This window comes from Podarcis tiliguerta (assembly GCF_965153285.1).
Source record: "Podarcis tiliguerta genome assembly, chromosome: 6".
In the NCBI taxonomy this organism is placed as follows: domain Eukaryota; kingdom Metazoa; phylum Chordata; class Lepidosauria; order Squamata; family Lacertidae; genus Podarcis; species Podarcis tiliguerta.
Window position 1 is genome coordinate 86,779,704 of NC_139539.1, and position 27,724 is coordinate 86,807,427.

The 27,724-nt window shown below is 46.2% G+C and overlaps 1 protein-coding gene across 2 annotated transcripts in view; it reads left to right on the forward strand.

Moving 5' to 3' along the window:
• Positions 1 to 27,724, forward strand: part of LMX1A (LIM homeobox transcription factor 1 alpha) — a 79,365-nt gene that overhangs the window by 37,759 nt on the left and 13,882 nt on the right. For both annotated transcript variants that reach the window (XM_083445368.1, XM_083445367.1), the window contains one exon: positions 21,697 to 21,929. In XM_083445368.1, coding sequence (XP_083301494.1) covers positions 21,697 to 21,929 — 233 coding nt within the window. The remainder of the gene's footprint in view (positions 1 to 21,696; positions 21,930 to 27,724) is intronic.

Here is a 27,724-nt window from a genome sequence, read left to right on the forward strand (position 1 = left end):
AACATAAACACCCAGGAAAAAACCTTGCAACTTCCCATGTTCAGAGATAACTACTGAATGGATGCAGTATTATAAATTCAAAAACTTAGCCAGATTCCCCATATGTGTGCCGTTGCTGAATACAATAGGAAAAATGCAAACAGAACAGTTGTGAAAGCATGGGCTGTGTGGGTATATGTTGAGTCTTGTGATCACTCGTCATTATCCAGATTAATATTTTCCCATCAGTCTTTAGTTATAGTGTAGCACTAATCATTTCCAAATGGTTCCGCTGCTCCTAGAAATCTGAGCAAGTGCTATATTTGGCCGGGCTGCTCAGTAGTTAAAGAGAATTTACAGTTCCAAGCCGGATTTGGGAGCAGCGTACAGGATATTGGGGAGCATCAGTTAATGTCACGTATAATATAACAACCTTACCTAATCAAGTTACAGATTAAAAGGAGATTGCCAGACAGGGCCAAGAGCAGCCTGAAGTATCCTTGCTATCCCTATTTCTTCCCTTTTACTTCATTTTTTTAAAAAAAATCACTTTAGGATTAATACAGAATCTAGCTAAACTTTGGAAAAAATAATACAGAAAATAGAATCACATTCAGGTTTGTTTTAGAAGAAGAGTTTGGATTTGATATCCCGCCTTTCACTCCCTTTAAGGAGTCTCAAAGCGGCTAACATTCTCCTTTCCCTTCCTCCCCCACAACAAACACTCTGTGAGGTGAGTGGGGCTGAGAGACTTCAGAGAAGTGTGACTGGCCCAAGGTCACCCAGAAGCTGCATGTGGAGGAGCGGGGAAGCGAACCCGGTTCACCAGATTACAAGTCTACTGCTCCTAACCACTGCACCACACTGGCTCTCACAGTGATGTTTTAGTGATGTTTTAGACTGAAACATCACTGATTTATTGTGGGTGTGCTATGCGTTGAGGGTCTACATATTACCGTACATATTGCAATGGGCATTGAGATGCCTTGCAGACTTACACCCCATGAGACAGGCATACATGGAGACTAGGCCATCTACTGGTTGCATGTCTGTTTCATATTTTTGAACCCCCAAACCAGGATCAGGAATGAGACCCCCGTTTGTTACTTCCCTCCTTCCGCATCCCTTTCCTGCTTCCCCCACTTGCGTTGCTTACAGAAATTCTTCCCCATTTGATCATACCAAAGTCTGCTATCATGTCCAAGGAAATCCTCTGAACTAGGATTGCAAATCTCAGTTTGGACAACTCGCTCAAACTGCGGTTTGCAAGCTCCGATGCAAGAGTAAACTGTGGTTTGAGCAAACTGGAAGTGTTCCATGAAGCTAAAATAAAACCAATTATGATAAGCTGGTGAAATTGAAAAAATATTTTTGTTGCTTGTTTACCTTATGATAGAATTGTTAAGATGTTTATTAGACCTGTTTACATGATTTTCTAATTTTTGTATATTGTCTTTCTGTCTTTAATTTTATTAAAAATTAAGGACACTAACAAACTGGAACGTGTCCAGAGGAGGGCAACCGAAATGGTCAAACGCCTGGAAACGATGCCTTATGAGGAACGGCTAAGGGAGCTGGGCATGTTTAGCCTGGAGAAGAGGAGGTTAAGGGGTGATATGATAGCCATGTTCAAATATATAAAAGGATGTCACATAGAGGAGGGAGAAAGGTTGTTTTCTGCTGCTCCAGAGAAGCGGACACGGAGCAATGGATCCAAACTACAAGAAAGAAGATTCCACCTAAACATTAGGAAGAACTTCCTGACAGTAAGAGCTGTTTGACAGTGGAATTTGCTGCCAAGGAGTGTGGTGGAGTCTCCTTCTTTGGAGGTCTTTAAGCAGAGGCTTGACAACCATATGTCAGGAGTGCTCTGATGGTGTTTCCTGCTTGGCAGGGGGTTGGACTCGATGGCCCTTGTGGTCTCTTCCAACTCTATGATTCTATGATTCTATTACTTTGTTCTGCATTCCGGGACTGAAAACATTCCATGAAGAGTTGGCTATCAACACTGCAAATAAATAAAATAATAAGTGGATAAATATGTGAGGGTACAAGGGAAGAGGTGAGGGTGAAGGGGCTAGAAAAACTCAGGTCTTGTTTCTGATCCTGCCCAACCATGGTTTGGATTGGAGGGCTAGAAATGTGTTGTCTGAATGAAGTCCCTATCTTGCACAATGGGTATATTTTGGCTTCAACTCTTGAATCAGCTGTTCTTAGAAAGCCAACCCACATAGGATATCTGCCCAAACTGGCTGTTCACTGGCGTTGTGGGTGGGCAGACTCCTTACTTTTCACTGGGAGTTGACATCATTAAGTTATCATTTTGAGACTGAGTCTGGCTGAGGGAGAAATACTCCGTAGTGATCTTGTAACAAGTATTATAGTGTTTAACATTTTGCTTTTCGCATCCTTTGCTTCTGGAGATAAATTTAGTGGAGGTTTTTTAAAACCTTCCAAGGACACCTTTGAATTATGCTGTGAGTTTTGACACCAGTTGTACATATTTAGCAGTGTATTCCTATTCTTTGTTTCATTTTTCTTCTTCTAAATTCCACCTAGATAATTTCAAACCTGGCATGTCTTATGTCTCATAGCACCCCTTTAGTGGACAGAGCACCATTTCATATTGGTAGTTCTATTTGAGCAGAACAGTAATCATCATCATCATCATATATTATTTATACCCCGCCCATCCGGCTGGGCTTCCCCAGCCACTCTGGGCGGCTTCCAACAAAATATTAAAATACAGTAGCAACAAGTAGGTTTGACTTCCAAATGCAAAATCCCAAACACACGCCTCATTCTATCCTGGCTCTTTCCCTTGTGATTCTTGTGTTTTTAGAAATAAAATTGGTTGGTTTTATAGTTTAAATAGCAGCGTTAAAAAGCCTGGAACCTGGACCAGGCTCACCACTGCTTGCTTGAAAAGGTAAATATAGGTCCTTTTTTAAAAAAGAGAAAGGTTCTATACTTGCAGTTTCTTAATATTTACAAGGATGGCTTTGGATTCTAAGCCTACATGGTAGAAGCTGGTTTTGTAGCTGATTCATGCAAGACGGAGAGCAAGATTGGGGGTTATCTGTTAGTCTCAACCCTGCCCTCTACTAAATGGAAACATGCAAGGTTGCTTACACCCAACAGTGAGCGCACTGTTATATGGTCCATGCAGACTGCCATTTGTGATGCGTTTTTAGGCACAGGCCTGTGCTTTATAGGGCCATGTCCCCCCCCCCCCCCGCAATGCTTTCCCTATGAAAACCCACTCTTCACAACTCAACTAGACCTAATGGCAAATGGGAGCAAATATGAGGAAAACACAAATTGCTGTTTGTTCCAATTTGGCATTAAAGAGCAGGAGGAAAGCTCTATGGCAAAAAACAAACAAAAACCCAACAGTGTTCGGACACAGCGCTTTAAAGCATGGACCTGTGCCTAGGAAGTGCAGAGGAAAATGGAAGTGTGGATGAGATAGATTATAAGCAACGTTATACACTTAGGCAGGAATAACGAGCCACACAAAAATAAGATGGGGAACACCTGGCTTACCAGTAGTACATGTGAAAAGGATCTAGGGGTCTTGGTGGACCACAAACTTCACATGAGTCAATAGTGTGATGCAGCATCAAAAAAGGCTAATGCTATTCTAGATGAATCAACAAAAGTAAAAGGTAAAGCTAAAGGACCCCTGGATGGTTAAGTCCAGTCAAAGGTGACTATGGGGTTGCGGCGCGCATCTCGCTTTCAGGCTAAGGGAGTCAGCGTTTCTCCGCAGACAGTTTTCCAGGTCGTGTGGCCGGCATGGCTAAACCGCATCAGGAGCAACGGGACACCGTGATGGAAACTAGAGCGCACGGAAACACTGTTTACGTTCCCACCACAGTGGTACCTATTTATCTACTTGCACTGGAGTGCGTTCGAACTGTTAGGTTGGCAGGAGCTGGGACAGAGCAACAGGAGCTCACCCCATCACGTGGATTTGAACTGCCAACCTCCTGATCAGCAAGCCCAAGAGGTTCAGTGGTTTAGAGCACAGTACCACCAGCGTCCCTATCAATAGAAGTATAGTGTCCAGTTCAAGGGAAGTAATGGTTCCACTCTATTCTGCCTTGATCAGACCACACTGGGAATACTGTGTCCAATTCTGGGCACCACAATTTAAGAAGGATGTTGACCAGCTGGAACATGTGCAGAGGAGGGCAACCAAAATGCCCAAGATCCTGGAAATAATAATAATAATAATAATAATAATAATAATAATAATAATAATTTATATCCCGCCCTCCCCAGCCGAAGCTGGGCTCAGGGCGGCTAACAACAATAAAATAGTACAGGATTCTAAAAACATTTCATTATAAAAATTAATTAAAATCAAATTGTTGGCAACCGTTAAGCTAAACTTCTGTGGAGATTGCCAAAGGAGGGAGTCAGGCTGCACCCTGACCAAAAGCCTGGTGGAACAGCTCTGACTTACAGGCCCTGCGGAAAGATGTCAAGTCCCGCGGGGCCCTAGTCTCTTGTGACAGAGCGTTCCACCAGATTGGAGCCACAGCCGAAAAAGCCCTGGCTCTAGTTGAGGCCAGCCTAACCTCTCTGAGGCCTGGGACCTTCAGGATGTTTTTATTTGAAGACCGTAAGTTCCTCTGTGGGATATACCAGGAGAGGCGGTCCCATAGGTACGAGGGTCCTAGGCCGTATAGGGCTTTAAAGGTTAAAACCAGCACCTTAAACCTGATCCTGTACTCCACCTCCACAATTCAAGGAGGAATTGGGTAGGACTCAAACCAATGGGGGACGCAGGTGGCTCTGTGGGTTAAACCACAGAGCCTAGGGCTTGCCGATCAGAAGTTTGGCAGTTTGATGTGGGTGGAGCTGTGGGTTAAACCACAGACTTGCCAATCAGAAGGTCAGCGGTTTGAATCCCCTCAATGAGGTGAGCTCCCGTTGCTCGGTCCCTGCTCCTGCCAACCTAGCAGTTCGAAAGCACGTCAAAGTGCAAGTAGATAAATAGGTACCGCTCCGGCGGGAAGGTAAACGGTGTTTCCGTGCGCTGCTCTGGTCATGCTGGCCACATGACCCGGAAGTTGTATGCTGGCTCCCTCAGCCAATAAAGCAAGATGAGCACCGCAACCCCAGAGTCGACCACGACTGGACATAATGGTCAGGGGTCCCTTTACCTTTACAAAACCAATGGCTTCAAGTTCAAAGCCAGGGAAGGAGGCTATTTGTAAATAACATGCCTGCACTTGTGTGGTTCACAATTATAAAACACTGCTAGACGGCATCAGTTTCATAACAGAGTCTTGACCTTGCATGAGGTGGTTGATGTGTGAGCCTCACAGGCCGGGGTTTCCTACCTAGAAAATATTGCGGCTTTTGAGAATCCAGAATCCAGAAGTTGCTCTTGCTCTTTGAGAAGCTGTGCTCAACTGAAGTATAGTAGGCCCAGTTTATCCCTGCATGCAGTTACACGAGTGAAAGAATGGAAGAAGACGTTTGCCTTTGTCAGAGATCGCAAGATAAACTCGTCCTGGTGTTGGGCAGGAAATGGTTGCTAGGCATCTTCTAAGGGCATCTTTTCCTGAAGAGAACAAGGCAGGCCTTCGTTGCACCAGGTGTGTTTGTGAGGCTAGTTTTTGGTGTCGTGCTCAACGTTCATGTTGCCATCCATGCAGAATGGAAAACATTGCGCAACTTTATATCATTTAGCTAGCAGTTAATTGGTATGATCAATATTTGCCTTGTAAGCTGAAATTATGGGAAAGAAAGATTTAGGAGAATCAGAAATTAATGGGGCCTGTTTTGACACAGATACCACGGAAAGAAACCTTTCCTTTGCTGAGCAAATATTTGCAGAGCAGAAGCAATAAAACGAATAGGTTTAAAGGTAATATCCTCCCTCTGAGTTGCTTGTATGAACAGTCTTTACATCTCACGCAACGATAAAAGGACCAGAGTCTTCATCCTGGTGGCATAGACAAACTCACACTGCTCATCACTGGTGCAAGTTGCCAGTGGCGTTGCGTGGGTTGTCAGCACCCGGGACAAGGCAAGTAATTTGCGCCCCCTAACCTGGGGCAAGGCAAGTAATTTGCGCCCCCCGCTGCACTGTCCCTCCCCCAGATAGTCCCTCACTCTCTCTCCGCACCGCACCGCACGCCTGGCACCCTCCCCTCCACAGTGGGCGGCGACCCGGCGACCCGGATCGGATTTGCACAGCCAGCACTGCAGTGAGAGAGAGTGAGTGAGCCAGGTAGGGGCAGAGAGCTGCGTGTGTGAGCGCGCCCCCCCCAGATGTTGCGCCCGGTGCGGCCGACCCCCCCTGCACCCCCACGCTACGCCACTGCAAGTTGCTCTCCTCTGGCTTTGAACAGCTATAAAATAGGGCTGTCCATATTCTGTACACACAATCACAGATCCCAAATTTTCAATAAAAAACAGTGAAGAGTTGTGCTACTTCAAAGATTAAGAGATCTGTTCTGTGATAAACTTCCATGGATTACACTCCATTTCATGAGATACATGAAGTGTTATTCTGAATTTCAGCATAACCCATGATTGGTGGGAATTATAAACAGCAAGGTTGGGGGGAAATGAAATACAAAAAGTACATACAGTGGTGCCTCGCAAGACGAAATTAATTCGTTCTGTGAGTTTTTTCGTCTTGTGAATTTTTCGTCTTGCGAAGCACGGTTTCCCATAGGAAATGCATTGACGGTTTCCCATAGGAATGCATGGACGGTTTTAAGAAAAAGGCGCAAGGCGTTTTCGTCTTGCGAAGCAAGCCCATAGGGAAATTCATCTTGCGAAGCAACTAAAAAAACGAAAAACTCTTTTGTCTTGTGAGTTTTTCGTCTTGCGAGGTACCACTGTACCGGTATAATTATATTATTAGCAGTCATTCACAGAACAGTTTTTGATGACATCCAGACATTGGTCAGCCAATTTACACACATAGAGTGTGATTGAATTAAAAAACTCATCTTTTTCTGATTCAAGCTACAGATGATAGAAATGAATTCAGTGATTTCCTAGTGAATCCTCCCTTTGAATTATATGACATCATGATCAGGCGATCAGTCATTTTATTTGCATGCAGCCTTTCCAGAGTTAAAACCTTATTCAAGGCGACTTACAACATATTAAGGAAAGACAAACATAACAAACATCCAAGAGGGCACAACCAACTGAAACAATTTCTACATAAATCATAAGATCCAAAATAAAGGTACAAAAAATTAGCAGCAGCAGCAATCACCTGCCCCCCCACAACAAAACCACCTAAACCTGTACACCAGGGGTCAGCAAACTTTTTCAGCAGGGGGCCGGTCCACTGTCCCTCAGACCTTGTGGGGGGCCGGACTATATTTTTTGGGGGGAAAATGAACGAATTCCTATGCCCCACAAATAACCCAGAGATGCATTTTAAATAAAAGGACACTGAGTCCCGGACCGTCCACGGGCCGGGTTGAGAAGGCAATTTGGCTGGATCTGGCCCCCGGGTCTTAGTTTGCCTACCATTCTGTACAGTACACTATGCCCTGTTCAGTTCTGTTACGTGTGGATTGAAGCAGGACAAAGTGTTTATAAAGAAAACAGGGGAAAAAGAAATCATATTATTGGTGTCTCCCCCTGCCCCCCAACACAGAACACACTTTCCTAGGTAACTCTGCTTCCTGGACTATTTTGATTTGACTAATTTGGCTAACTGTTTTAAAAACTTTTAAAAAAAAAACAGATCCTAAGCTGTTATAATTTAAGAAATATAACCTCTTTTGATGACACTTCTTGCATCTCTAGTCTTCGTTATGGGCACGAGGCAACGCCAGCACATCTGAGTCATAACCAACAACTGTTCTGCGTAATGTGACACCATTACATTATTTGGTCACCTTTGAGTTTTGTGCAGCATATACCACTAGCAACTCTTGCATCATTCATCCCACGAAGTACAGTTACACATGTGACGGCAAGCTTATCGTGAGACTATCTGACTGTGTTTGAACGAAAATCTGTCTGTACCAAAGAATACAGCCAAGTAGCATAGGTAGACAACAATAGTAATATTATGTGGAAATCTTTTCGCTCCATAACTAAGCGCGGGGCTCACTCAGTTCAGTGGGGCTTACTCCTGAGTAAAAATACAAAGCCCGTTTCCTTTTGGCTCAGCATTTCCTGTTCGTTCAAGAGACATTTCTTCAGCAAATCCTGAGCAGGATAGAGAAAGCGCATGCATATAGATGAGGGAGCAAAGGGTTGTATGAATGAGGAATGCCTCTTTTGAGACACTTAGATCCACTGTCCGGTTGGGGTTTGGGAGATTCTCATCTGGCTTGTAACTGATACCACAACAGCTGTTTTTCATTTTATAAATTAAATTTTGAAAACCAGTGGATTGCACGTTTCGGCTATAGAGCTTTTTTAAAAAAAGGAGGAGGAGGATCAACAAAAATAATTTCCCACCTGCCACAGGGGAATGAGCTGATAAATGAAAAGATGAAAGATTAGATCATGAAGTCAGAGTCTAACTGGAAATGGATAACTCCATTTTACAATCTCAGGCTTCCCCTCCGCAACTCTGTTTGTTCATCGGCTATCGTTTACTCTGATTCAATGTTATATTGCCCACTGATTTTATGGCAGCTAATTCCTACGGAAATATAGCAAACCATGCCTCATCCTAAAAGGATATTGCCTTTGAGCTACTTGGAATTATCAGTGATGGGGGACTAGGATTGACAAGGAACCTGCACCTTGGATGCACCTGACAGCTTCTTTACTGACACACCTGTACACAGACTGAGCATCTGTAAAGTGCTATGTCCTTTTCCAGCTCTCCCCAACTGGCTTCCTGTCATAAGGAAGGGGAATGAGAGTCCTTGAGTGCAGCTGAGGAGACAAAGAACCGCTTAGACCCCAGTTGGAGGACTGATCTGCTCCAATATATCTGCTTCCTACTAGCCACTCGCTCAAGTTATCTCCGCCTAATCCCTCGAACAATATACCCAGCAAATAATGCAGTTTGCGTTGCTTAATCAAAAAATGATACAGCCATCTGCCACCTCTGTGGGGGCTTGCAGATGGGGTTTTCTTGAGGAATCAGTGCTGCTCACATGACATCGTTGTCACCAAAATGTCAGGCCGCTTTTTAAAAACATTTAATTCAACCGCATCGTCTTACGTCGAACGTAACCAAAAGACTTTATAATCTGAGCAACAACAGAAAGATACATTGTACAGTGGTACCTCAGGTTAAGTACTTAATTCATTCCAGAGGTCCGTACTTAACCTGAAACTGTTCTTAACCTGAAGCACCACTTTAGCTAATGGGGCCTCCTGCTGCCACTGCGCAATTTCTGTTCTCATCCTGAAGCAAAGTTCTTCACCCGAGGTAATATTTCTGGGTTAGCGGAGTCTGTAACCTGAAGCATATGTAACCTGAAACATATGTAACCCGAGGTACCACTGTACGCTCTTTTGTAATTCATGAAAATCTTTAATAATTAAAAGAACAACAACACTTAATTCAGATTTCCTCTTAACTCAGAAAAGCTGCTAAGAAAAAAACAGTCAGTTATACATCTTCAGTCACCACTGGTGTGGCAGATCATTAGAACATTTTTCTTTTTGCCGTGTGTGGTGGTGATTCTAGTGGGTAGTCCCTATTTCCACACCCTTGATTCCCTTTGCTTCTCACTGGAGCACAACCTCGGTGCTTTGTGGCAGCCCAAACAACGTGAGTGTGCCAATTTCCGCTGGCTGCATGCTGGAGGTATGTTTGAACCCAGTGAAGCTATTCTTTCAAGATGTCCACATTTGTGGAGGGTTACCTTGGAGATAAGGGACGCGGGTGGCGCTGTGGGTTAAACCACAGAGCCTAGGACTTGCCAGTCAGAAGGTCGGCGGTTCGAATCCCCGTGACACGGTGAGCTCCCATTGCTTGGTTTCTGCTCCTGCCAACCTAGCAGTTCAAAAGCACGTCAAAGTGCAAGTAGATAAATAGGTACCGCTCCAGCGGGAAGGTAAACAGCGTCTCCGTGTGCTGCTCTGGTTGGCCAGAAGCGGCTTAGTCATGCTGGCCACATGACCTGGAAGCTGTATGCCGGCTCCCTTGGCCGATAAAGTGAGATGAGCGCTACAACCCCAGAGTCAGTCACAACTGGACTTTTAAAAAATAATAATGCAAAGGTCCCGTGCAAGACTTCTGTATCAGAATTTCAGTACAGTGGTACCTCGGGTTACATACGCTTCAGGTTACATACGCTTCAGGTTACAGACTCCGCTAACCTAGAAATAGTACCTCAGGTTAAGAACTTTGCTTCAGGATGAGAACAGAATTCGTGCTCCGGCAGCACGGCGGCAGTGGGAGGCCCCATTAGCTAAAGTGGTACCTCAGGTTAAGAACAGTTTTAGGTTAAGAACGGACCTCCCCGGTTACTTCCCCGACATCCTTTTATTTAAAATGCATCTCTGGGTTATTGGTGGGGCATAGGAATTTGTTCATTCCTCCCCCCCCCAAATATAGTCCGGCCCACCACATGGTCTGAGGGACAGTGGACCGGCCCCCTACTGAAAAAGTTTGCTGACCCCTGCTTTAGATCTTAAGGAAGGCTGAGCTCCTGTTCATTTAATAACTAAGTAAAAGAAGAAATTTTGGCATGTGTAAACCCCCACGGCAGCATACCCTTTCCCTAACCTTGCACTACCTCTTATATTTCTGCGTGCCATCCAGCTGTTAATGTTTTTATTAAATTTGTCTTGTTCAGCTGGTAAATGAATGTTCCTCCCTAATCAAATGTGCATATTTTGATACAGAAATAGAAATTTAAAAAGCTGGCTCTCTTCTAGTGGTACCGGAATAGTAGTAATAGTGGTAATGGAAGGTGGTACTGGTGTACAGTGGTACCTCAGGTTAAGTACTTAATTTGTTCCGGAGGTCCGTACTTAACCTGAAACTGTTCTTAACCTGAAGCACCACTTTAGATAATGGGGCCTCCTGCTGCCGCCGCGCCGCCGGAGCACGATTTCTGTTCTCATCCTGAAGCAAAGTTCTTAACCTGAAGCACTATTTCTGGGTTAGCGGAGTCTGTAACCTGAAGTGTATGTAACCTGAAGCGTATGTAACCTGAGGTGCCACTGTAGTTTTGCACCCTGCACTATGTTCAGGATTAACATCCCAAATGAATGAAATAAAAACACACATCTACCAAAGCGTATCTCTAAAGAATTCTGAGCTCAGCAATTTCCTTTGTGTACCAGAATTGAACTGCCAGCCCTTCCGTAGGTGAATCTACTTGTGGTTATCCCAAGCTTTCTTCATTTTAGCACTATAATTTAGTCGGGAGGTAGCTGTTCTGCTGCTGCTATTGTCAAAAATCCTGACTGAACTACTGCAAATCACCCAATTTTCCACTAGGATCCAAGTCTACCGACTCAAATCATGTACTACACAAAGTGATTTTGATGAGGTTTTGCTCGGTCTCATATATATAAAGTGGTACCTTGGGATGCAAACAGGATCAGTTCCGGAGCCCCGTTCGCATCCTGAACAGAACATTAGACGCGACGGTGTGTCTGCACGTGCGTGGGTTGCGTTTTGTCGCTTCCGCGCATGTGTGTGACGTCATTTTTAGCGTCTGCGCATGCGCGAGTGGCAAAACCTGAAAGTAATGTGCTCTGTTACTTCCAGGTTGCCGCGGAGTGCAACCCAAAAGCGCTCAACCTGAAGCACATTCAACCCGAGGTATGACCGTATATATTCATTAAAAAATTGCTATCAAAACACTTTCACTCAAATTCCTCACAAAGGCTATTTATTCCAGTTTTTTGTAATCTGTTAAAGGCTGTAATGTCAAGGCTGCTCTAAACACAGATCTGTGTGTAATTCTTGTGTGCCTTCTTCGTCCCCCCAAAGCAACCCCCCCCCCCCACTTTGGAGGTTATGGGATTCTCCTTCCTTGGAGATTTTTAAGCAGAGGTTGGGTGACCATCTGTCATGGATGCTTTAGATTGAGATTCCTGCATCGCAGGGGGTTGGACCAAAAGACTCTTAGGGTCTCCTCAAAGTCTACCGTTCTGTGATTCTATGATCCGACTGAAGGGACACTCAGCCTCCTAAATGGGCCACTGTGATTATATCTTCTGCCTAATCATAAATCTCAGCAGAAGCAGAAGCTCTGAGAAAAGTATTCAAAAGCTTCTGGGGATACGTTTAAACTAGGACTTAATAATTAGCAAGGTCTGTTGGACCCCCACGCCACCCTGGAGGGGCATGCTTATGCTGTGCTATGCTGCAAATTGCCTGGGAGTAATTAATTCTGGCCGCTAGCTACCTCCCTGTTTTCTGATAATAAATTTGACTAGCAGTGTTATATTTTCCAGTTATCTTTGTTTTCTTGGCAACAGATTGTCCCCCCCCCCACATTAAATTAAGGGGGCACGAAACTTGTGGGGGTGGGTGGAAGTTTGGATACTACAGTGGTACCTTGGGTTACATATGCTTCAGGTTACAGATGCTTCAGGTTACAGACTCTGCTAACCCAGAAATAGTTGCTCGGGTTAAGAACTTTGCTTCGGGGTGAGAACAGAAATCGTGCTCCGGCGGTGTGGCAGCAGTGGGAGGCCCCATTAGCTAAAGTGGTGCTTCAGGTTAAGAACAGTTTCAGGTTAAGAACGGACCTCCAGAACAAATTACGTTCTTAACCCGAGGTACCACTGTATTTAGGGGCAGGCCAGGACTTCATTCTGAACTAAACAGCTTTAGCGCATTTCATGCAAATGAAGAACCATAATCTTTCTAGGAAGTTGTCCTGAATGTTTATTTTGCCTTACTATGGTTTCAATAGCTTCTTTAAGGTAAAGGTAAAGGTACCCCTGCCCGTACGGGCCAGTCTTGACAGACTCTAGGGTTGTGCGCCCATCTCACTCAAAGAGTCCGAGGGCCAGCGCTGTCCGGAGACACTTCCAGGTCATGTGGCCAGCGTGACATCGCTGCTCTGGCGAGCCAGAGCCGCACACGGAAACGCCGTTTACCTTCCTGCTAGTAAGCGGTCCCTATTTATCTACTTGCACCCGGGAGTGCTTTCGAACTGCTAGGTTGGCAGGCGCTGGGACCGAACAACAGGAGCGCACCCCGCCGCGGGGATTCGAACCACCAACCTCTTGATCGGCAAGCCCTGGCACTGAGGCTTTAACCCACAGCACCACCCACGTCCCTAATAGCTTCTTTAGGTTCCCCTATTATTGTACAAACCTGCATGACTTGTTTTACTAGAGAGGCTCATAGGACATGGGCATACACACATAAATACCCTACCCAAATAAGTAGGTATAACCCAGACAATGGCGGCTTTATTGTAACATTGTCCTCTCCCTTAAAATCTATTGTCTGTCTTCAGCTGGTGTGCATTTTATGTCTTTGATTTCGGGATGGGAGGCTTCGCCACCTGCCCTTCCACAAACACCTCATGTGTATATTCTGTTTATTTTCCGGTGTGGTTAGTGCAGAAGTTCTTCCCAGTGTAACATGGCCTAATAGCGGCAATACTGCTATTCGTTTTCTAATATTTCTTCATGCATCATTTCAAGCCACAAGTAGGGAAACATAAAGCGGTTTTTATATGGGCGTTATTTCTTGTCTTCCTTGCAGTGGGCATTTGTGCTATCGCTGAAATTAATGGAGTTTTTCCCATATACCTAATTTTTGCCCTGGTAGCTAAACCTCTCAGAGCCTTAAATGTTGCTCTGTTGGCATGAATGGGCATGGATTTAGTCAAGGGAGGGATGCAGAGAAAGAGGTGGGTGGACCACAAAATTCTCCAATAAACCTGATTCTGCTGAGAATACATTTTACAAACATGCAGCTAAGTTGGCTCCTTTTGTTGAAGGGTTTGTTCAGCATTAGCTAAAGAATGCCATGGTCCAGCCTTCACGGCATGAAACCTAATTCTTCCCCTTTCTGGAGCCATGGCATGGGGTGTTTAATTTTTCCCTCTCGGTAGGGCTGCAGGCCCTCCGGTACTCCAGCCAAAAAACACTCATATTTTTGCAGGCTTAGCCCCTAACCCGTTGCCAGGCAGTAAAATGGACGTTTGTCCACCACGGGGGGGGGGGGGGAGGTAGGAGAGGCAAAGGGAGACAAGGGTTGTGCTAACAACCTCAGAAATTGTCCCTCTTCAATCTGTTTACTTGGCAATGGCAATATTTTATTTACGGAAAGAGCACACCACAAAGGTTTAAAGGAATGACTATGGCAAGCCTCAGATATCTAAATCTCGAAATGTTCCGTTGATGGTTCAAGATTGAGACTATTTGCCTCATGACCCGGGTTGGAGAAGTTAAAGAGGGACCTTTTAATTCCTCTGTACTTTCGTTCAGTAAAAAACGAAGAAAACGAAACAGGGAGACCTCAGCAGCAATGGCAGAGCCTCTCTGTCTATCTTGGGTCCACCCTTCTTAAAGTAGAATGGCTTTTTCAAATGTGTGGTGTGAACCAGGGCTTTTTTTTCAGCCTGAACTCCGTTCCGGCACCTCTCAGGTGGGCACCATTGCCATTATAAGAGAACAAGGGAGGCGTTCATGGTGAGTTCCGCCACCTCTTTTATTGTTATAGAAAAATAGCACTGGTGTGAACATATGCAAGTAAGCGAGAGGGAGCAGGATCGTGATGGCAGGCATTGCCCCCTCTGACATACTGTCTGCACAAATCCACAGCGCGTACAAGTGGGACATATATAAGCTCTGTACAGTCATACCTTGGATTAAATGTGCTTCATGTTGAGCGCTTTCGGGTTGCGCTCCGCGGCAACCTGGAAGTAATGGAGCTCGTTACTTCCGGGTTTCGTAGCTTGTGCATGCACAGATGCTCAAAATGACGTCACGCGCATGCGCGGAAGCGGCAAAGCGCGACCCACACACACGCAGACGCACTGTCGTGTCTTATGTTCCATTCAGGATGCGAGCGGGGCTCCGGAACGGATCCCATTCACATCTCGAGGTACCACTGTACAGTACCTCAGGTTACAGCCGCTTCAGGTTGCGTTTTTTCGGGTTATGCACCCACCGAAACCCAGAAGTACCGGAACGGCTTACCGTATTTTTCGCCCTATAGGACGCACTTTTCCCCCTCCAAAAATGAAGGGGAAATCTGGGTGCGTCCTATGGGGCGAATGCAGGCTTTCGCTGAAGCTTGGAGAGCGAGAGGGGTCGGTGCGCACCGACCCCTCTTGCTCTCCAGGCTTCAGGAAGACACCTGCAGCCTAGGCAGCCCTGCAGGAGGTCCCACAGGGATGTCTAGGCTGCGGATAGCAGCCTGCTTCCCGGAGCGTCGGGCGCCCTGAAAGCAGAGCGCCCAGCGCTTCGGGAACACATCCGCAGCCTAGGCAGCCCTGCGCGAGTTCCCCGCAGGGCTCCCCACGCTGCGGATAGCAGCCTGCCACCCGGCGGGTGGGGCGCCGTGAAGCAGAGCGCCCCTCGCGCCAGGCAGACATCGGCCAGCCCCACAAGCTCCAGGGACAGCAGGGAGGCGCAGTGCCGCCATCCCTCTGTTCCTCGACCTGGTTCGGTTTCCACGACCTGCTTTTGGGGGGGAAATAAAGGGGAAAAAATTCCCTTTATTTCCCCCCCCCAAAACTAGGTGCGTCCTATGGGACGGAGCGTCCTATGGGACGAAAAATACGGTACTTCCGGGTTTCAGTGGTTGCGCATGTGTAGAAGTGCTAAATTGTGCTTTGCGCATGCACAGAAGACCAAATCGCAACCCGTGCATGCGCAGAGGCGTCACTGCAGGTTGCGAACGTTCGCAACCCCAGCGTCCACTGTACTCACGGCCAAGACGTCTTTAAAAGCAAAAAGCATTCAGTGAGTTCTCAACCATGCATGCAGAGCTTAAACACACACAGTTTGTATCTTTGCAGGGTCTGTGCACACAGTCTAGTGCAGGCTTCCTCAACCTCGGCCCTCTAGATGTTTTGAGACTACAGTTCCCCCCATCCCTGACCACTGGTCCTGCTAGCTAGGAATCATGGGAATTGTAGGCCAAAAGCATCTGGAGGCCAGAGGTTGGGGAAGCCTGGTCTAGTGAATGTATGCTGGGGGGAGGGCTTGATAAGGTGATCTGCCCCTCCCCCTCTCCAGCCCTGGCGTAATCCTCATATGCACCTGAAGAGGAGCATTGCCTTCCCTGCCAGCTTTCAAAGGAACGCTACAAGATTGATATAAGAATTCCACACCGTGCAGTGGCGTAGCGTGGGGGTGCAGGGGGGGCCGGCCGCACTGGGTGCAACATCTGGGGGGGGGCGCGCTCGCACTCGCAGCTCTCTGCCCCTACCTGGCTCACTCACTCTCTCTCACTGCAGTGCTGGCTGTGCGACTCCGATCCGAGCCGCCGGGTCGCCGCCCACTGTGGAGGGGTGTGTGTGCCAGGCATGCGGTGCGGTGCGGAGAGAGAGCGAGGGACTATCTGGGGGAGGGTTAGTGCAGCAGGGGGGCGGGCGCAAATTACTTGCCTTGCCCCGGGTTAGGGGACACAAATTACTTGCCTTGCCCTGGGTGCTGACAACCCACGCTACGCCACTGACACCGTGGATATTGCCAACATAAGAACTGAATAGATTCTATTTCCTGATCTATCTGCTGGTCTTTAATTTCTCATAATATGTTTCGTTTATATGATAAGCTGGTCTATAGAACCATATATTTTTATATGATATGTTGAATCGCATTTGAAAAGAATTACAAAAGAGCGTACAGTGGTACCTCGGGTTACATATGTTTCAGGTTACATACGCTTCAGGTTACAGACTCCGCTAACCCAGAAATATCTCGGGTTAAGAACTTTGCTTCAGGATGAGAACAGAAATTGTGTAGTGGCAGTGGGAGGCCCCATTAGCTAAAGTGGTGCTTCAGGTTAGGAACAGTTTCAGGTTAAGTACGGACCTCCGGAACAAATTAAGTTCTTAACCTGAGGTACCACTGTACTGGAACTCGCAGTCACCAAATGAAGTTGCTTCGCAGTAAATTCCGGGTGGGCGAGGTAATATGCTTCTTCACACGGTGCATAATTAACTTGCAGAATTAATTGCCAAAAAGACATTGTGGTGATCCTGACTTAGAATGTTTAAAAGAGGATTTGACAAATTTGTGGAAGAGGAGTGGTTTTCTAACCTAACAGCACTCCCAGATTGCACTCCTTATTATTCAAAAAAGGCCCTTCCAGAGTGGGTTGCATATCACATCTCTGGCCAGACAAGCCACCAACCAACAGAACCTCCGCCTTGTCAAGATTGTTTCAGTATTTTTTTACTCTCATCTGGGGCATTATGGCTTCCAAACATGTCCCCTGTGCCATAGACGGGTGCTATCAGTGTATCGCTGACACCATCGCCATAGTCAAGTTGAACACAATGGATACCTGAGGGATCCCATAATGTCAACATCAAGGGGCAGAACCGAAGTTGCCTAATATCACTCTCTGCAATCAATCCTCCAGATGCTTCAGGTTACAGACTCTGCTAACCCAGAAATAGTACCTCAGGTTAAGAACTTTGCTTCAGGGTGAGAACAGAAATCGCACGACGGCCGCGCAGCAGCAGCAGCAGGAGGCCTCATTAGCTAAAGTGGTACCTCAGGTTAAGAACAGTTTTGGGTTAAGAATGGACCTCCAGAACAAATTAAGTTCTTAACCTGAGGTACCACTGTACCTCCGATCCACAACCCAGAAACCCAACCAAGGTATTACCAACGCAAGCTGTTATTATCTCATACTCAAATTCACCTCAGGACTTACCAAATATCAGAAAGAAAGGTTGACGACATTGTTTACGGTATGTCCACATCGTTGATCATTCCAACATGGTAAAAGAAGCATAAACGAAGTTTTATCATCGTTTTAATGTATTATTTCATTTCCTTTTCATTGTGCATTTGTGGTAAAAAAAAAATTAGATGGGGAAGTGAAACTACTGTAGAAGAAATTTTGTGTTTTGAAAGAAACTTAAGAGAATCAGCACAGCAAGGAAGGAATAGGGTGTGAGTGGAATTTATTGTTTTCTCTTTGCCCGTCTTTGTTTCCTTAAGCCTTCAAACTTAATAAATGGTGAGTCCTTTGGAGACAGGAATGGATTCTGATGCAATTGCTATAAGCTGCCCAGAGCCCACAGGATAGGATCACCCACCGACTGCCTCTTTCTCAGCCTGGGCTTCTATGTTTTTCTAAGCACTGCACTGGTGGGGGGGGCATGGGGACCACCCTCCAAGCAACCTGATTTGGGGGGAGCAGTTTGTCCCCCCCCCCCCCCGTTTCCATTTCCTTTTCAATGGAGAAAACACATTATGCACCTTAATGGCAGCTAAAGCTGTGGGATAAGGAGATGGAGGGAATTCTTGTGTCCGTCCAGTATTTATCATGGAATCCCTGACTCTCCACGGCCTGTTCTGGAGGGATTTGAAGGTCATACATCAAATGCGTCACATGCAACTATCATGGTAGCAAACAACAATCTAGAAGCCCCTGTCAATCACGTTCTTGTCTGTTCTGTCATGTCAGAAAAATGTTGTTCGTTGGGAGGGGCAGCCCTGCAAATGCCATCTATTTCCACACACCCCCTTCCATCTGTGATAGCCTCACAATTAACGCTCTGTGCCAAGGAAAGTCAGTTAAAGACAGTGGCGTAGCGTGGGGGGTGGAGGGGGGGCGGACGCACTGGGCGCAACATCTGGGGGTTAGGGGGCGCAAATCCACAGGTTAGGGGGCGCAAATCCACGGGTTAGGGGCGCAAATTACTTGCCTTGCCCCGGGTGCTGACAACCCACGCTACTCCACTGGTTAAAGAAGGCAAATGTATCATCAGCTAGACCTGATTGCAACTCCTTCAGTTGCTCTGGATAGTTTTATATTAGGTGTTCGATTTGGTGATAGCCTGTGTCCTCTATCCTATCAAGTAATGAAATAATGAAATGAAAACGAGGCCTGGGGGGCGGAGAGGAATAGGCTACTTGACTTCTCATCTCAACCTCATGTAATTTGTGAAAGCGTGTTCTCATTCATGGAGAGCACGACATGCGGTGGGGGCCTCCAGGACACTCCAAAGTTGGGGGGCTGGCTAATTGACCATTGGCCACTGATGCGATTGGGCTTCCCTTGTTGCTGGGAAGAAGTTAATGTTGCCATTTGTTGACTGACAACCAGAAATGCTAAAACTCCTTGCACGAGGCTAGGGCTTCCTCTTTTCACCCATGCATTGGATTGCCCGCCCCCCCACCCCATAGAATTAGGGTTGTTCGCTTTGACCTTGCTATGCCTGTCATGGGGTCATCTGCTCTTGGGGCAGGGGCCTGGTAGGAATTTTGTCCATCTGGCTGATTGGCTGGGGCCATTTGGTTTTTGCCTACTGCGTAGCAAATCGTCACAACTTGTAAGGTTGCGGTTAGGCATTGGTTTATGGTTTGGTTGGTTGAGGGGCATGGATTGGCTGTGCCTGCCCCTCTCATGCTGCTGCTGCTGCTGCAAGGGATTCCGTTAAAGGAATCGGGGGGTAACTATTGCTTGTACACCCTGGTAAGGGGGCCCGGGCCACTGCAAGAGCTCCTGGCTGCATTTGGAGAGGGCTGAGGGCAGGTTGCCTGCTCCGTCGCTAGCCCCAAGTGTATTCCCCTTTTCTGACTTTTGCAGGCGTGCGGAATGTCAGTCTGTCCCCCACGGTGCGGGCAGATAGTCGCAACCAATGCCTAAGCAACCACTCACATGGTGTGTATTTAAATAAAGTTGTGGCCAAAATTATGCCAAAAACCTTAAACAAAAATTTTGGTGTGATGTGTGAGTTATTGGGGTGGCCCTGGGGACTTCAACACGCAAGTCACTGTTAGTGGAGATTCTGCAGCAGCACTCGTCCATCTAGGGTTTGAGAGGGTCAGGCAGGGAGAGGAGATAGATTTTGTCCTTGCGAACCATTCGGAGTGCTGATCTTTTGTCTCCGGTGTGGCAGGGCCCCGGCTGCATGAGCCCGCATGTTTGCTGGATGCTCTCACTGCTGCTGTTGCTGGATCTCAGCAGACCTTTGAAAAATAGGACCCTGAGTAAGAGCAGCAAGTGTTTGCAATTAGCTTCCCCATATGGTGGGTTTTGTTTTCTGCATCTTCTCGGCAGAATAAGAGCCAAATATCTGGCATAGCACAATATCCAGTGTGGTGTTAGCTCATCTTACAAAAACCACAGGCTTGTCAGAGTTAAGTGGTGCTTCAGAAAGTCAGCGAAGGAATCTCCCATCCGTCAGTGGGTCAAGCTCATTCTCATGTCTCCTGTTACCAGGCAGCTCAGTGCTGTGTCTACCACAGGATCGTACCTCCTCCTGCTGCTATCCCTGGCCAGGACTGGAAGATTATCTTTTCTTCCTCCCTGGGCTGAATTTGAGATATGATGTGGTGCAGCGCCTTGCGGCTGTCTGTCTGCATTTTCATTGTTCTCTTCTTCCAGCAACAACCACTGGTGGTCCATTTTGCAGGGACAAGAAGCCCCCTTTCTTAATCAGCCCGGCTTCTTCTTGTTGTTTCAATCAGTAATATATTTCGATTTCTCATTATTGGTAACAATAAATAATCGACGAAATGAAGGTCTGGGGAGCACTTTAAATATGAAAAAGCAGATACAGTGGTACCTTGGTTTGAGAACAGCTTTGTTTATAAACAACTTGGAAGTAGGTGTTTTAGTTTGTGAACCTTGCCTTGGAATAAGGACATGTTTCGCTTTCTGTTGAGTGTGTTCCATTTGTAAATTGAGTCCCCCACTGCTATGGGGAAAGCACGCCTTGGTTTAAGAACGCTTTGGTTTAAGAACAGACTTTGGGAACGGATTAAGTTCGTAAACCAAGGTACCACTGTACATACCTTGCTTTATGTGAGACTGAAGTCTGCAGGTTTATGATCCCCGCACTGGCTTTCGTGAGCTGCCAAATACATGCACTGTATGTGTGTTTGTTGTGCTGGGAGGGCAGAGCTATATGGTGATCGGGCAGCAGTAGATCACAGGGATTACTCTCACACCTGTTTCTCCATTCTGCCTCAACCCTTAACCTGTCACAGGTGCAGCCCACTTGCCAGAATGTTCGAAATCAAAAGTTTGCAATGGCGACCTTGTCTCCGCAAGAAGAGCCCTGCTCTTCTCTGTGGCCTGCTTGCCTCTTATGAGAAAGCAGTGTGTCATTTAAAGTGGAGAGACTTTGGGTCATTCCCCACCCCTTCTGCCCACGCCACAATCTGGAGCAGCACACAGCCCAGAAAATATTTTAACGCCTTAGTTCAGACTAGTTCAGGGCTTTGCCACCTTGCACCATGGCTAATTGCAAGGTTCATGAAGCACAAAGCTTGATATTCCCTCCAACCCATCCCATGACATAAGGGCTACAAACTGGTGGGTGTTTGGCTAGTTGTGTTCTCGAGTGAGATTTTCCTCAGAAAGCCAGAGGGCACCCTAGTTGGCCTGAACTGAAATTCAGTGACACAAAAAATTGTCAGTAAAAGCGAGATTAAAGCACAAGCTTGGGGCAATATCAACGCAGAAAAAGAAAAACAAGCAATTTCTCCCTTCCGTTGCCAGCACAAGATAGCCTTAACTTTTGGGGGGCAACGTAAGGGAGTAATGGGGTCTGTTCCAAAACCCACTGCTGAGCTGACCACCCCAATCGAGGCCTGAACCTAACACTCTGCTTTGGGCCTTTTGCATGGCAGACTCTTTGCCGTGAAGTGCAGCAGCTGCTTTGGAGCCATTGCCCCCAGCGAGTTCGTCATGCGAGCCCAAAAAAGTGTCTACCATGTGGGCTGCTTCTGCTGTTGCGTCTGCGAGAAGCAGCTTCAGAAGGGGGACGAATTTGTCCTGAAGGAGGACCAGCTGCTTTGCAAGAGCGACTATGAGAAGGAGCGTGAACTACTCAGCCTAGTGAGCCCAGCTGCGTCTGATTCTGGTAAGGGGGTCTTAAGGGTGCTGCTGGTTACTGTGTGCCGCAGAAGGGCTCTTGTTGTGATATTTGGGGGTCAGGGTAACAAATGTTCCCTGGTGACATTCCCCAATCTGCTCTTAGTTTTATAATTCGAAATCCTCTGGGCTGCAAAATATCTGTTATTTATTTGTGACTCACACCAACCTCAGGGGAAGGGAGCAATGTTGTTGTTGTTTAGTCGTTTAGTCGTGTCTAACTCTTCGTGACCCCATGGACCAGAGCATGCCAGGCACTCCTGTCTTCCACTGCCTCCCGCAGTTTGGTCAAACTCATGCTGGTAGCTTTGAGAACACTGTCTAACCATCTCGTCCTCTGTCATCCCCTTCTCCTTGTGCCCTCCATCATTCCCAACATCAGGGTCTTTTCCAGGGAGTCTTCTCTTCTCATGAGGTGGCCAAAGTATTGGAGCCTCAGCTTCAGGATCTGTCCTTCCAGTGAGCACTCAGGGCTGATTTCCTTCAGAATGGATAGGTTTGATCTTCTTGCAGTCCATGGGACTCTCAAGAGTCTCCTCCAGCACCATAATTCAAAAGCATCAATTCTTCAGCAGCAAACCCTAACCCTCTTTATGGTCCAGCTCTCACTTCCATACATCACTACTGGGAAAACCATAGCTTTAACTATATGGACCTTTGTTAGCAAGGTGATGTCTCTGCTTTTTAAGATGCTGTCTAGGTTTGTCATTGCTTTTCTCCCAAGAAGCAGGCGTCTTTTAATTTCGTGGCTGCTGTCACCATCTGCAGTGATCATGGAGCCCAAGAAAGTAAAATCTCTCACTGCCTCCATTTCTTCCCCTTCTATTTGCCAGGAGGTGATGGGCCCAGTGGCCATGATCTTCGTTTTTTTTGATGTTGAGCTTCAGCTGAAGCTCAAGGGAGCAATATTTAAAAGCAATAGAATAAAACACACCTAACTTTAAAGCAAGCAAGCAAGAAAACAAACAAGGAAACAAACAAACAAACCTGTATCTGATTAAAATAACTCCATATCTGCTTAATCCATCAAATAAACTCTGTGGAGAATGTTCCCTCACAAGCAGTTAACCTGTTTCTGGATTGTGTCTGAGTTCTGACTTAGCATTCCCCCAACATGTTAGTGTTCTGTGCACAGGGAATTGTTTTGCAAAGAGGAGCAATAAATATTGTGGCCCAACAGCCACAAACTGAAGCAGCCCAGCCTCAGCCCAAAGGTAGCTTTGTAAACTCAGGTAAAACTAGGTCTCGGACTCTGCCAAGTATCATGCATTGTCTTCAACTGCCCAATTACCCCCCTCCACTTATCATTGCGAATAAATCTTGAAGCAGTTTATAAAGAAGTAAATAAAAGTACATTCAAAACCATTTCATTTTCAAAAATAGTACAGGTATCTTATACCATTCAGGGCAGCAGGATGAGTGCTACAAATCAGGGGAAGCCTGAACAAACAAACAAGCGAGCTTTTAATAAATGCCAGAAGCACCCAAAAGTTGATGCCTCCTGAGTCCAAGGATGGAAGGTATCTCAGAGGACAGGCACAACTATAGACAACACTCACTTTTATACGGTGACCAGATGATGTTCCACAAATTGCGGCACAATCAACAAAGCCAGTCCCTTGTTATCTAATGTCCCAATGGTCTTCCTGACCTCTTTACTACTTCTCATGTACCGTATTTTTCGCTCTATAAGACGCACCAGACCACAAGACACACCTAGTTTTTGGAGGAGGAAAACAAGGAAAAAAATATTCTGAATCTCAGAAGCCAGAACAGCAAGAGGGATCGCTGCGCAGTGAAAGCAGCAATCCCTCTTGCTGTTCTGGCTTCTGTGATAGCTGTGCAGCCTGCATTCTCTCCATAAGATGCACACATTACTCCCCTTACTTTTTAGGAGGGAAAAAGTGAGTCTTATAGAGCAAAAAATACGGTATTTAATTTTTTTTCATATTGGTCTTAGTGTTTTTATCAACATCCTCCTATTTTTTTATTTGCTTGCCTTATTTTCAGCTGTTATATGTTTTCCTTGAGTTTGTACCCTTTTTTGTTCTCATTCGGTCAAGACTCGCATTTTCCGAAGGAAGCCTTCTTGCCTCTTACAATTTCCTTTGTTTCTTTGTCATGACTCAAGCATGCATCTCTCCGTTCAGTGTGAGATTCGTTGTCACAGCACTTTATCCTTTAGTCGCCTCCTTGATTTCTTCCTCCATCTCAAGATCACCTTCCAAATCTTTGGTCGGGGTCAGGGGCGGGCAGTGCTGAGCAGTGGGCAGGGACGGCACGTCCAATCAGAAACCGAGAAACGTTGAAACAAAGTTAGCAACTGGTCCTTCAGTACGCTGGACATATCACAAGGAACAGACAATTTCAGCAGGTTCTTGGCATCTCCTGAGCTTTTCCATGCCCCCTGTGGTTCTGAGGGTGCCAGTCCCTTGGGAGAATCTCATTCAGTGGGTGCTGCCTTCAGAGATACCAGTCTTTGGCTTGAAAGACTGTTTGCTTGGGTGCTGGGTGCTTAACACTTGTGGAGCTTCTGCCACTGGCCCTCCTGGCATCCCTCTCCCTCCATGCCAGTCTTGGCTCTGGTTGGAGCAACGAGAGAGATAAGAGGCAGACAGCAGGAATGAGTAAGAATGTACATAGGAAAAGTTTTCTTCTTTAAAAAGGTAAAGGTACCCCTGCCCGTACAGGCCAGTCTTGACAGACTCTAGGGTTGTGCGCCCATCTCACTCAAGAAGCCAGGGGCCAGCGCTGTCCGGAGACACTTCCGGGTCACGTGGCCAGTGTGACATCGCTGCTCTGGCGAGCCAGAGCCGTACACGGAAACGCCGTTTACCTTCCCGCTAGTAAGCGGTCCCTATTTATCTACTTGCACCCGGGAGTGCTTTCGAACTGCTAGGTTGGCAGGCGCTGGGACCGAACAACGGGAGCGCACCCCGCCGTGGGGATTTGAACCGCTGACCTTTCGATCGGCAAGCCCTAGGCACTGAGGCTTTTACCCACAGCGCCACCCGCGTCCCTTGGACCCTTTCTTCTTTAGCCAGCTGTAAATCCAAGAGTGGGGATGAGACCTTTTTCAGAGAAAGGTTAGGATTGTAGGATTGTAGGACACACTGACCCACATCACAACCAGCACCGTGATGGCTTTGATAATGACAGTTTTGACAGAGGTGACATTAGAAAATACAGCTGCCACATAGAACAAAACCAGCAAAATGCTGCCATCTTCTGGCAGATGGGCGGTAAATAGAGTGAAGTAACTAGATACGCAATGAGAAAGAGCCAGGTTTGATTGAAAAGACTCGGTTGCTCTGCCCAGATAGTTCTCAGAAGTGAGAGCAGTTGCATCGCGTTCTTCGCGAAGGAGACTGGGCTCAGTGGAGCAGAAGACCGAGACGCCAGACTTGGCCTATTGAGCCTCAGGCCCATTCCACGGCTAGCTGCCAGGTTGTCATGCGTCTTTGATTGTCCCTTAGAGGTACCATTCACAGGTTTCTTCCAGGAATATTTCCTGAAATTGAACACAATGCCCCAACTCTGATATCACGCTGAGCACTGAGTAGAATGAGGCAAAAGCAATAAAGAGTCTTCTGGCAGAAATGGATTATGGCAGACTGTTTGAGGACCACGGTCCATGTCATCAGATGCATGTACAGTATTGTAATTCTAAATTGGAAAGATATGGTGGTTGAAAAGTAAAGGAGGGAGGCCAAATGGAAATGAAATGGAAAAACAATAGACATTAAGTGCTTCTCCAGATGACCTGTTCAGGGAGCATTTGTCCTGATTTGCTTGCACAAAGCTTCATGTGGAGGTTATGTGCTGCCTGCCTTTTACTGAGCATTGCTTCTGATTTGTTAGTGAGGAGATCATGTGACAACGAGCATTTATTTTGATTTACCTGCCTAGTGGTGTCATTATCACACATTTTTTTGTCCATGTCCATGTCCCTTTCCTATTTTCTTTTTGCTTGCAGTTTTATTTATTTATTAAAGTTCTTATGTTACATCTGTAAACATTATCATATTACATCACAAGGCTTATTATACTGTAATTTTCAGCATGTGTACAAAGTTTATATACTTAAAGGAAAACAAAACAAAACACAAGGACAAAAAACTATTCCAAAATCATATATACATCAACACGTTGGACTTCCTGTCTATCCCATTGTATATTCCTTTTTTTACAAATGAATGTACTTTTATTATTGTATATTTCTTTACATTTTATCTAACACATTCCTTGGTATTATTTCTCAACTCAGTCTCTCTCCAACGTCAATCGAGTGCTAGCATAGATAGCGAACCTTTACTGTGTTTTTGAACATATATCTTATATCTATCCCGTCCGTGTCCCTTTCCTAAGGACAATCTGACCCCCTAAAGAAAGAAAATGTGCTTTAATCAACTTTCATTGCGCAAACCTAGATCTCTGCTACACTACAGACCTCAAAGAGAAGACAATGGAGCACCACTTGATGTCATCTACAGCTCAAAGTTGCTCCAACATACTTCCAGTGGTCTATAGCCAATACTTGCTAATGACACTTCCCTCTTGCAGGTCTTGGGTAGTTGACCTGTACTTGGTTGCAGACAACTAGTCTCCCTTGAGCCTCAGACTCTTTCCATTGCTAGTTGGACCACATACATACCACGTAACAAAGGCACAAACACAGAGACCAAACCCCACCACAAACCAAGATGCCATGTTTGCTCCCATATCTACTTGGGCAACACTATTACAGGACCTAACAGTGTCAGCCACAGCACCACAAATTGCTTCACTTGCGCATCTTCCGCTGTCATATGTGCTATCTCCTGCCAGGAATGGAGAAACAAACCTGTCTTTACGCGATAGACCAATGGAGCAAAATTGGCCAGGGAGAGGCGTGGATAATTTGGCTGCAAGAGCAAGTTCTGTGCAGCTGATCTGTGCAGAAAACAGGCTTGGACCTCCCACCCATCAGTTCAAGGAATGCTTGGTTTGGCTGTGCGACTGAGTCCTTGATGCACAACTTGCACACAGCCGATCCCTGCAGACTTGAGCTTCCTGCCCATTTGCTGATGAGTAGGCAATTCAAGCCTGCTTATCATTGGCGCTTAAAAGCACTGCACAGTGCTCTTTGCAAGCCTGGTACGGTGCTTTAAAGCCACTCCCCCCCCCCCAGCCCCATGGACTACTTTTGGCAGGTGAGTGACCTACCTGTGAATCACCTGGCACCCTTATGACTTCAGCTGGTTGAGAGCTGGGTGGCCCTGTCTACCTGTCAAAGCTGGCTTGCAGTAGTTCCTATTGGAACAGAAAGGTTCACTACCTCTGGAATAAACAAACCCAAATCTGACATGAGAAATGGCAGCATCCAGAAACCAGAGCACTTTTTGTGGGAATGCTCAGGGAGGCAGGAGAGGATATATTGTTTAATTATATCCTTCCCAACTTGTGTTAACAAGTTCTACAGTTTAGCAGAGTAACAGTCCCCTTTTAAACTTATACAGCAGATAGGTTTGCCAGGCTTGCTTAAGCCTCTAAAATAAGTTTCCTGGTAGTTCCCCTTTTATTCCCTCTTTAAAAAGAATAGACACGACACAGTCTTGTATAAAAGTATAAAATAGTTTACTCACTCATTCTGTTCACAGATGGATCCCAGAAGGCAGACATAAGTTACAAAATATATACACCTGGAATCTATCCCATAGGGAGATAGTTCCTTTGTCCTCTCTTGGCTGGAAGCCAAGAGAGTATCTCAGGCTGATGCTTCTTCGACGAAAGCAAAATGGAGGA